Genomic DNA, 12,008 nt, shown 5'->3' with positions numbered 1-12,008 from the left:
GGCGGGTAATCAGTTTGTGAGTCAGCTAAAACAAATACACAAAGGTCCCACGTTGTTGGTTTTTGAAGGTTTTAACATGTGAATGAAATTCTACCTTTGAAACCAACAGTACTTTAATGCAATATTTCTTCCTGGAACAAAATTCACAATACTTTCTGTCCAGATAATTCACAATATTTTTTTTTATTTTAGAGTCTCTATTTTTAATCCTTTTTTTTTTTTTTTAAGTGGGCAGAGATGTAACATCCAAATTATCTGCAGAAATCTCTTCCTGCTAAATCTGTTCTTGAAAAACAGAATTCTGTCTCTCCGTTCTTCCCACCAATATTCTTTTATATCATTTTTTTTCATTTATTCCCAAATTGATAATAACACCAAAAAACACCTTTACTTCATTTAGAGAAACTAAAACCCAGTCACACCACATGAAACAGCCAGAAACTACCATATTTGAAAGAGTTATCTTGGTGTAGTTATTTATTTCTTTTAAAATACTGTCAGGGGGAATCATTCTTCTGCACAACACACATCCATATACACTGAATTCAGCAATGACTACATTGGTAACCTTGAGCTGAGAAATCATAACCCAACCTCTTGTGTGAGATTTATTCCAGATTTAGTCTCCAGTAGTTATCATATGTTTGGGCTAATGAAGGAGAACCTGAGATGGCAGAAATCCAAGTCAGATGACAAATTCAACTGTAGTATCCAGAATTGGTTATGCAGTCAGCCTACTTTCTATGCTAGTAGCATCAGTGCCTTGCCACAGCAATGGCAAAGTTATGTCAATTTAGAGGGATCATACCTTTAAAAAGAACAAGTTTGGCAATTCTGCTATGTATGCATTTTCTTGTAAAAAAATAAAAATTCAGGTCAAATCTGAAACACCTCTGTATATAAGTCATTCGGTATTTATAATTTTATAGTTAAAGACACCTAACAATGTTATAAAGCAGAAAGGAAATGGTGTTAATTGCCTTGTCAAATAATGCACCATATCATATTTTTATAAAGTAATACACTTACCTGTATGGTAGTCGTTCATAATAAATGCCCTTTAATCCAGTGAAATGGTATCTTGGACGTATTGTATATGCTAATTTGGAAATGAGCTCAGAACAAGATTCATCAGGATCCACATCTTTCTAAGAAATACACACAGAAATCACTACTTTGAAAACACATTCCTAATAATAATTTCAGTTTATAATTGCTTAAAAATAATCAAAAATCATTAAAAGTAAAAATACATATTTATTTAAATCTACATTTTATTTTATTTATTTATTTTTTCCCTTTTAAAATAAATGACTACTCTGAGTGAAAAATATCACAATTAACAAAGGAATACAGTTAAACAGGAATAAAATCCAAACTATATTATATGCTGATGATCAAGTTATAATTGCAAAATCGGAAGATGAACTACAGATAGCAGCTAATGAACTGAATAAAATAGGCAAAAAAATATGAGATGAAAATCTCCACCTCAAAAACAAAATCAATGGGATTATGTGGAAAAAACATACAAAGAATCAAAATTGTTATTGATGACAAAATAATAGAACAAATATCTGATTTCACCTATTTGGGAAATTTAATATCAAATGAAGGGAAAGACATCTATACTAAACTACAAAAATATAATAAAATGAATGGAACAATTAAACACCACTTCGGAAAACAAATGACAACTGAAACAAAATTACGACTGCACAACATCACTTCAAAATCAGCCCTCTTCTACAGCTGTGAGACTTGGGTCATACGGTGCCTCCGTAGCCAGGTGGGCAGGAGCAGCAGTGCGTAGCACACGCTTCTTGATTAGACCGGGGTTTGAGCCCATGCCCACCAAATACGGAGGATGCGGAAAGGTCAGGGAATGACCACCGCATATCTCCGGAACAATATGGCCTTAGTTGTTAATGCTCCTAAAAACCAAATAACAAACAAACAAACTTGGGTCATAAATAATAAAGATGCACAAAAATTAGAAGTAGTCACAAATGAGATTTTTAAGACCATTATTAGGCTGTACAAGACTAGATCATCAAAGAAATTAAAAGTAGATAACATAGTAAATGACATAAAACGGTATCAGCCACATAGAAAGAATGAACCCAGACTGGATCCCAAAATTAGCCTTTAACTACAACCCTACAGGCAAGAGCGATGTGGGTCAACCAAGACAACGATGCCGAGATCAAGACCACCTCCAAGAGCTACAACAGAACAGGTCTTAAAAGACCTAAATCAGACCAAGTTCATGATGATGATGATAATATGATAACCACCCTAATGATCTTACATGCAATAATTTAGAAATTGACTTTAAATGCCCTTTTTGACAGTTATCATCATACAATTAATCAGTCTGTTGAAGATCTTCTACTGTGGATAAAAATGAAAGTAATGAACATTTAAATATTGGCTGGCATGTACTTCTGGATTGGTGTTCTCACTATAAGTGGCTACAACACTATCAAAAACAAAGGAATCAGTGGTTAGTTGTATCATTACACATTTTGGCTCCAGTGGGTGGCCACAGTTTACGCACCTAATGATGAACTATACTCAACACTGATCATAATTGGCTGCAATTTCCAGTCTCCTAAGTTTTAAATAAGTTTAGCCTATACAATGCTTGCCACTGATAACTGGTACATGGTACATGGTGCTGCAGATCTTCTGGAGAAGGTCTTTAATGTAATACACATCCGAGTTTCCTGTTTCATACAAAGGCACTCATGTTTTGTTTTTCAACATGTCTTACAATCTTCCTTATTCCAGGGAAGCAGGAAAATATAAATGAAGGTACTTCTTCACTTTCCTTTGGGTGGAAGAAAAGAAACTAATCAGTAGTGCAGACCATTATCTGGTTGTTGATGTTGGGGGCAGGGGGAGGATCTGTTATTTGAAGAATTGTCAGATTATGCATGCCTCTGGCTCTGCTCTAAGTAGCTATAATTATGCAGGGTTCTTCAGTGATTCTGGGCAGATGGTTAGATTTAAAATTTAATACTGACATAAAAAAGTATCAGTTAGTTTTTTGTATATATTTGAGTAAAAGATTTATAGTCTTCTTTACAAGGATACGAAGAAATGGAAGGGTGCTGTTTAGAAGAGAAACAAATGTTGAGAAGTATGTTGTCATTATGCCTAAACTTGCACAGTTACATTGGTCCATGTATGTACTCAAGCAAATTCTACATTCAATGTGAACCCCATCCTTGTCTTGATACTACTGAATATGTTTCCACATTCATTCTGATATTTCTTCTAGGTACAGTACATTCACTGTACATGATTTCATTATCATGTTTTTAGCCAAGGCTAGATTTGTTATCTGTGAGGGGGATGCTAACAATGACTCCACAGCAGCACTTGCCAATAAATCTCAATGTTATATGGAAATACATTGGGGTCTATTTAATAGGCTTTTAGAATTTTTAAGATGGTATGGATTTTGGTGGAGCCAGAACAGTATAATTACTGCATCCTTTAATTTTTAAGTTGTACAACACATTGCTACTTTATTCTTTCACTTGAAAGTCCTTTATATGATCACAGATGATTCACTGTTCAACCAACACTGCTACACTAACATAAATATGTTAATTCTTGTAATATATTTTTGATTGGTTCAGGTCATCCAAAGCATTTCCTATTCCTTTACACTTTCTATACTTCAATACATGTTTTACGAAGTACAATAATATAATTCTGGGTGAACAATGCCATTTCAGGATCTTTTTCACACACCATTCTCGAAATGCTGCCTGATCAACCATTCTTTCTTTAAATGAATAAGAACTTGATTCACCTTGTGACAATACTATCTCTGCCTACAAACTGGGCTCCCATTACACATTTGTGGGCAGCAAGCATGAAATTAGTTATTAGCACAATTCTGGGATAAGACTTTTTGCTCACCTGTGAAGAGGAAATTATCCAAAATCTTTTTACAGTAACCCCAGATCATAAACATGCCATCCATATATCTGGATCTATACTTTAGGCATTTTGAGGATCGGCAAAGTGCCTCTAAGCTGGTCCTAAAATGCTCAGAAAAAATATGAGGGGGGGGAAGCAGGCTCTCCATACATAACTTTTTATTTAAAAAAAATAATCCTCTGGAAACTGGAAGCAAGCTTGCCTGGCTGTGAGAGCTATAGAATCTAAAGTTTCTTCTTTAGAGAGTATTATAGAGGGTAAACATCTATTGCATATCATTTCATTATTGTGTCTTTTGCCAAGGCTAGATTTGCTATCTGCGAAGAGGGATGTTGAAATTCACTCCACATCAGCACTTGTCAATAAATCTCAATGTCGTATGGAAATGCATTAGAGTCTATTTAACAGGCTTTTAGAATTTTTGACATAGTATAGATATCGGTGGAGGCTTCAATGCTCCCGAAAATAAATGGGATTTCATAACTGTTCAGAAGAGACTAGTCAATCATATTTATTAAGGAGTTCCTTAAAAAATGTCTTAATAATGCAACACTCTAGAGATTTAATGGAGTCAATTTTAGTTTCTGATATGCAGCCCTCTAAATAAATATCACTGCCTATGAGTGATATTCATCTCTGTTGAGGATAGTGACATCTCCTTGCTTACAGTTGTCTTCCACTGTGCAGCAGCTTAGTGTTCCTGTAAAAATCTGAAATAAAACACCATACACTTACTGGCTCTGAAAAATATAAAGATAAAAAATAAAAATCGAAATTTGATTTTTTTTACCCCTCCCCCAAAAAAAAACAGAGAAAGAAACTCATTTTGAATATATCTGAGCCATACCACATCCTTATTTTTTGTATATTATGTGGCAAATTATAATAAGAAACCACAAAACTCAGTTTACATGAACTATCAATATACAAGATGTTTCATACCATGTTGGCCATATTTTCAGGATTGGTTCAGGACCTGAAAACAATGAAAAAAGTTCACATAACATGTTTCCAATTCTGAATGATCACAGGGCTATAGCTGTTTGATAAAAAATGGCTGCAGTTTCAGTAGTAAAAAATAATAATCAAACCTATCTAGTATAAATGTTTTAATAGGCATGCATCTGCTTATTCTTATTTATTATTATTATTTTTTTTACCACTGCAAACTCCACAGCCATTTTTTAAAATTCAAACAGCCTATATATAGCTCTGTAACCATTCAGAACTGGACACGTTTATATAAACTCATGTAATTTTTTCCAGATCCTGAAAGTATAGCCCACATGTCATGAAACACCTGGATAATTCCATGAGAAACTTATTTCAATATCATAATTTAAATGGTAATAACAAGTAACCATTAATACTTAAACATTTTTCTTCATCTAATTTATATATTTGTATAACTACTTTGGAAAATAACAATGAGTTATCTCATTTTAATAAAATATATTCGAATGAGAAATTTACTTTATCCCATTAAAATTCAATTACTGTTCAAGATTCAATGATGAATTTTTTTAAATGCTACTTCTTTTTGAAGAAATTATTCAAAGGCACATTAAAGATTCATACAATGATAAAGACTATAAGAAAAAGAAAGAATAACTGGATTGGACATGTACTGAGGGGAGAAAGTTTGTTAGAGGATGTAACTGAAGGGAAAGTGATGGAATTTTGTAGGCTGAAGAAGGGGAGCTAGACACGGCAAGAGATAGTGATGTGACTGAATTTTGGCTCAGGGACCTACCACCACATGGCAGAGAACTTAAAAACTTACAATAATAATATTTTAAAGACTATGAAACTCACAGGAGGCACTACATATTTAGTTACTCCTTTTGGCCACTGAGAAGTAAGAAGGATGTCAATTCCTCTGTTTCTTCCACCCTCTAAGAATGGCAACTGAAGATTTTCAATATCTTTGGCGGTATAGTGACAACCATCTTTATTAGCATTCTCTATGCCACTAAGGTAAACTATAGTCAGTCCTGAAGCACCTGTCAAAATACCTTTGCTTCCTGCAAGAGAAAAAATAAAAATTAAAGTGAGAACACTAGATATTTTATCATCTTGTGAATGTTAATGTAGTGTGAGTTTTCATAATCAACTTATACATGTGCAATATGTATAAGTTGATTATAATATGCATGTGCAATAAGAAATGTGGCATACAGACTGGTTGGAACTTTTCTATGGCATTTTAGCTGTCATGTATAACTTTTTAGCTCACATATGGTAAAATTAACAGCTGCATACAATAAATTTTCTGATATTTAATACTTCACATATGGTTAGTCCCACAACTTATCTATCTTCCATTTGTAAGTACATTTGGCAGCAAACTCAGTTCCAGTAACTAGAGACAAATGTGAATGCAGTCTGGGTAGCAATTAACTACCAGTAAGAAAAATAATTATACAAGTATAACCAGCATGTCATAATAGGATGAGTGTAAATCAGAAATTATAATTTAAAACATTAACACAATTACATGAATAATTACAGTGGAAAAGCTGGTAAAATTAAAGCTGGTCACTAGATGCAAATTGCAACTAGTGACAACTTGTACAGAGATAATAAACAATAAACCATATGATCAGGTGCAGTATCATCATAAATAGTTTGAGTACCTAAAACTCCTGAAAAACAACTAAAATTAAATCCAAATTCTTGTTTAAAGACAGCTGTTACTCAAACCACAAGAACCACATACTTAGAACACTTGTGTTTATAGAGGGTTTTGGGGGTGGGGGAAACCAACAATAGTTCTTTATTTTAACCTTTTATTTTAATTCTATTTGATAAGAAGTGGAAAGTAGGCTTCATAATTCTATAAAGTTCTTTTGAAGTTCTTGTTTTATATCTTGATACATTTATCAAATTAAAGACCACTTAGTATATACTTTGTACAAGTATATTGATTTTGTGACTTGATGAACTAAACAGCGTGAGCAAGATTTAAGTTTACCTCACACTGAGAAGTCTGTAGCTGGAACAGTTGTCAGGGAACAATGAAATCTGGAATTAGAACAATACAATTGGTGGGGAAGATAAATTCATAAAAAAAAAAAATAAAAAATAAAGGAAAACAGTTTGCATTAGCATTAGTAGAGGCATTTGATGCAAGAAAGCAAGCTTATGCAGCATCAGCCAAAAAAAAAAAAAAAAAAACCCCACTTCCACTTCACCCCTCTGTTCGTTCAAAATACCTGTCCAGCTGAGCCTTAAACTTATTTAGGCTATCAACCTCCACTACAAGGGATGGAAGTCTGTTCCACCAACCAACCACCCGCTGGCTAAAAGCAAATTTCCACACGTCTATCCTACATCTGTCTTTCCTCAATTTGAATTTATGTCCTCTCAGGTGATTATTCTGAGCTAGAGGAAGAATCCCATCAGCATTGAGCATGCTCAAACTATTCAAGGCTTTATACACCTCTATCAGATCACCTCGCTGGTGCCTAGTCTCCAGACACTGTAATTTGCAAAACTTAAGCCTTTCTTTGTAAGAGCACCCCTTTGTTCCATTCACTAATCTTGTTGCCCTTCTCTGTACTCGTTCCAGCAGCTCTACGTCCTTCTTGAAATGAGGCCTCCAGACCTGTATACAGTACTCTAGGTGTGGCCTGACCATTGCCTTATATAAGGGAATAATCACCTCCTTATCCCTGCTGGAAAAATTCCTGTATATCATTGACAATACTCCATGAGCTACTCTTGCAGCCCATCTGCACTGCTCAGAGAACTTCATATCTGCCTGCACAACCACCCCCAAGTCCCTTTCATTCTCTACCACTGTCAGTGTAGTACCACAGAGTTGATGCGTTGCTCTGGGGTTGCTGTTTCCCATGTGTAGTACTTTACATTTGTCAATATTAAACTTCATTTGCCACCGCTCAGCCCATCTGCTCAACCTTTCCAGATCCTGTTGCAGCAGCATAGTGTCAGTAGTGTCCTTGACAACCCTGCCAACCTTTGTATCGTCTGCAAACTTGGACATTAAGCTTGATATACCATCATCAATATCATTTATAAATACAGAAAACAATAATGGACCCAACACTGAGCCCTGAGGGACTCCACTAATAACATTAGTCCACGATGAGCAGTGTCCATTGATTACCACTCTCTGTCTTCTCCCCCTCAACCACCCCTTTATCCATAGCAGCAATTTGCCTCCAATGTCACACTGCTCCAATTTGTGTAGCAGTCTTCCATGTGCAACAGTATCAAAAGCCTTTCTAAGATCCAAGTATATAATATCAAAGCTATTCCCTGCATCCAGTTCTTTTGTGACTGCATCATAGTATCCAATCAAATTGGTCAGGCAAGACTTCCCCTTAACAAAACCATGCTGTGTCCGAGCTATAACTGAAGTCTTGTCTAAATGATCCTGCAGTGCTTCTTTAACCAGTGCCTCCATTAATTTACCTGGAACAGAAGTTAAGCTCACAGGTCTATAATTACTTGTGTTAGCCTTTGATCCTCCTTTGTGAATTGGGGTCACATTTGCACATTTCCAGTCTATGGGTACCTCCCCTGAGTCCAAGGAAGCTCTCATAATTATGGCTAAGGGTTTGCTTACTTCCTTTGCTGCCTCCTTTAATATAACTGGATAGATCCCATCCACCCCAGGTGCCTTTCTTGTGTTTATCTTCAACAGTTTCTCCTCCACTTTCCTCCCAGTTATTTCAAGATTCTGTAGCTTACTGCTAGAGTTGAATACACCTCTGGCATTCCCCTGGCTGAATAACTCATGTGTGAATGTCAATGCAAAATATTCATTTAGTTTGTTAGCTACCTGAGCAGGATCATCAACAGTTGACCCATCAATATCAAGTGGACCAATCTGATTCATCCCCTTCCTTCTAGAGTTTACATAAGTAAAGAACTCTTTGCTGTTTTTCTTTGCATCCCTTGCCAAGGATTTCTCGTAATCTGCCTTCGCCTGCCTAACCTCCTTTGTAACTTGGTTGCATATCAACTTGTATCTATCATAGGCTTCTGGGTCATGTGTTAATTTGTAAGTATCCCATGCATTTTTCTTCTCTGCCATATGTTTGTTTGTTTGTTATTTGGTTTTTAGGAGCATTAGCAACTAAGGCCATATTGCTCCGGGATATGCGGTGGTCATTCCCTGACCTTTCCGCATCCTCCGTATTTGGTGGTGACGGGCTCGAACCCCGGTCTAATCAAGAAGCGTGTTCTACGCACTGCCGCTCCTTCCCACCTGGCTACGGAGGCGCCTCTGCCATATGCCTCATTAGTTCATCTGACATCCATTTTGGCCTAAACCTTGAACAATATTTCTTAGTTGGTATGTAAAGCCTAGTAGCTTCCAAGATAAGTTCTTTGAATGCTTCCCATTTTGAATTTGCTGTTGGTAACATCATCAGTTGGTCCCACTGTATAGAATTTAAATACTGTCTCAGTCCATCGTAGTCGCCTTTACGGAAGCAATAACCCTTCCCTTTACCCTTAATGGTAGTTACCTCTTTGAGTAAATCCCACTTCAGCACACTGTGATCACTGCCACCTAGTGGTTCATTTATCTGCAGATTCTTAATGCATGAAGAATCACTGCTGATAATCAAATCAAGAGTATTACTCCCTCTAGTTGCTTCCCGAACATGCTGATGTAGAAAACAATCATCCAATAAATCCACAAAAGCCCTGCTAGTGTGTGAGTGACCAGCCCCCAAATTCCAGTCAATATCTGGGAAATTAAATAAGTTTCTAAATAACACCAGCAGTTGTAAATGTATCACTAGCATCATGCTAGTTATCGAAAGTTTTACTTCTCACATTCCATCATTTTCAGCATGATGACATACATATACATACATATATTAACAGCTTCATCCTATGCATGCCTCCAGGGCTGAGGACCATATGCACTAGTTCTCAAGGTCAAAAGACCACGTTACAGCCTTTGATTTAAAATTATGTTTATCAGCATGATGGCAGTGAAGGATAATATTTTTGATAGCAGCATGTAATAATATATCTGGCATGATGATGGTTACATGCTGTATAATACCAGCTTTCAAATCTGCCAACAAATGAATGTTTGTGTGATAAACATTGGCCTTTAGATAACCCTACAGCCAAAACAATCTAAAGCTGGTGAACATGGTGGCCACTTATTGCCAATTCTGTGGCTAATCACTCTTCTGTCAGAGAAATGAATCCTCAAAACCTGTCGCAGGTCTAGAGATAAGCAAGGGTGCTCCATCATGCATAAAGAAAGTGGTCTGATGAATTTTCATTGTAGCAGTTGTGGAATGACAAATTTAATTGTAAGAAATGAATGATAGCAATGTCCATTCAGAGAAAATATCATGTGCTTTCCTTGAAAAATAACCTGGACTCAGCCATAATGCATGCTGTGCGATGGTAGTGCCATTTTCCCCCGATAGGGTTATTTGGAAACTTTTTCCCTTACTGGGGAATTTATTTTCCTCACCATCTGTATTGTGCATATTCCAAATTTCACTGTTCTCTGATGGGCTGCCCCAGTTAGAGTCCTGTTGGTATAGGAAACTTAAATCATGCATGCTCTATACTATTCAAATACTGAACCAATTTATTTGTAAATTAAACTATTATGAAGGAAGTTCTGAATGGCAGAAACAATAGAAGCAGTACCACTTACCAAGGTATGTGATATTGTGACAAATTTCACATCCCTCTAATGTGGGAAAGAAATGTTTGTGCTCAGGTTTGCATGGTCCAAGGATGTATGTTGCGACTGGAACTATTGAATTAAAAAAAAAAAATTACAATTAAAATATAACCAATGATGATAATAAACAATAATGGGGAGATAAATACAAAAAAAAAAAAAAAAAAAAAAAAGAACTGTGGTTATAAAAATATGTGAGATAAAGCATTAATGATTTAAAAACATTTAAATTTAATTTGAAAAATAAAAAAGTACCATTAGAAGTCCCATTTTGGTATGATTCCCACTCTTGATTATCTTCTCCAAAAAAGCTACCAACACACAAAAGCATCTGAAATGAAACAGGACAAAAATGAGAGGGGGAAAAGAAAGCTAGAAAAATTTATCCAGATTTTTTAGGGCATTAATTCCATAAAATTTTAATGAGTAAATATAGTAATGCAGTTATATAAGTAAAACAGGCACATGTAACATCTTTCCTGCGAATTCAAGATTCAATTCAACAATACGGCAGACATGATTTATTAATAATCATGTAATTAAGTCCAATTCAAGACATTTATGGAAAATTTCTGATTCAAACTGTTGATAAAGAATAAGATAGGCAATAACTAAAATTAATGATGCTCAACCTTAGCTTATTAAAGCCAAAATCCATTATGATCATAACCAGCTCAAGGTTCCTAATTAACTGTGCTGACACATTAAGCAATTCTATTTGTGTGAGGTTGAATCAGGCTCAGAACTTTCTGATAGGCTCTTATAACAGAGAGTGAAGTCAATATTACTATATATTTAAAAACCTACAGAAAGCTTAATATAGCTTCTACAATTATGCAGTAAGATACCGCAACAGTTTGTAAATTTATGTAAATATGCAATATACAATTTAAAACTTCAGTAATATGGTATGGTTGACTAATGTTGCAAAGATAAATCAATTTGCATTCTTGATTTGTCATATAGATGAAATGTGGTATAATCTAAACTGGCTTTTATGTAATCTATGAACTCTTATGTAATCTATCCTGATCTGTTTTAAGAAACTGCATTTGTAACAGTTATCAGTATATTATACAAGGTGTATAAGAAGTGCTCCTTTTAATTAATTCTAATGTAATCTATTTGAATATGTTTATATTTTCTTCTAGCCATATAAGAGAATAAGAAGAAATAATATATAGCAGAGCATCAGTTAACCAGAATAATTAATGTCAGACCTCTTCTGGATAATCGAACGTAAGGCAAGATTAAATAAATTCTCTTATAATGTATTAAGGTTAAAGAAAAAGACTTCAAATATCTTGAAAAAAAAACGAGTTTATTTAATTAAAAAAATAATAATAATAACTTATACATA

The 12,008-nt window shown here is 35.0% G+C and overlaps 1 protein-coding gene across 1 annotated transcript in view; it reads right to left on the bottom strand.

Moving 5' to 3' along the window:
* LOC150086201 (pre-mRNA splicing factor cwf19l1) overlaps nt 1-12,008 on the bottom strand; it is an 83,837-nt gene that overhangs the window by 60,142 nt on the left and 11,687 nt on the right. The window contains exons 3-6 of the mRNA XM_090373779.1: nt 10,904-10,979; nt 10,619-10,720; nt 5,773-5,981; nt 1,030-1,148 (exon numbers count right to left, since the gene is read on the bottom strand). Coding sequence (XP_090229905.1) covers nt 1,030-1,148; nt 5,773-5,981; nt 10,619-10,720; nt 10,904-10,979 — 506 coding nt within the window. The remainder of the gene's footprint in view (nt 1-1,029; nt 1,149-5,772; nt 5,982-10,618; nt 10,721-10,903; nt 10,980-12,008) is intronic.

Source organism: Mastigoproctus giganteus, chromosome 5, assembly GCF_048544385.1.
Source record: "Mastigoproctus giganteus isolate SK-2022 chromosome 5, ASM4854438v1, whole genome shotgun sequence".
Taxonomy (NCBI): Eukaryota; Metazoa; Arthropoda; class Arachnida; order Uropygi; family Thelyphonidae; genus Mastigoproctus; species Mastigoproctus giganteus.
This window is presented reverse-complemented; position numbering and strand designations above follow the sequence as displayed.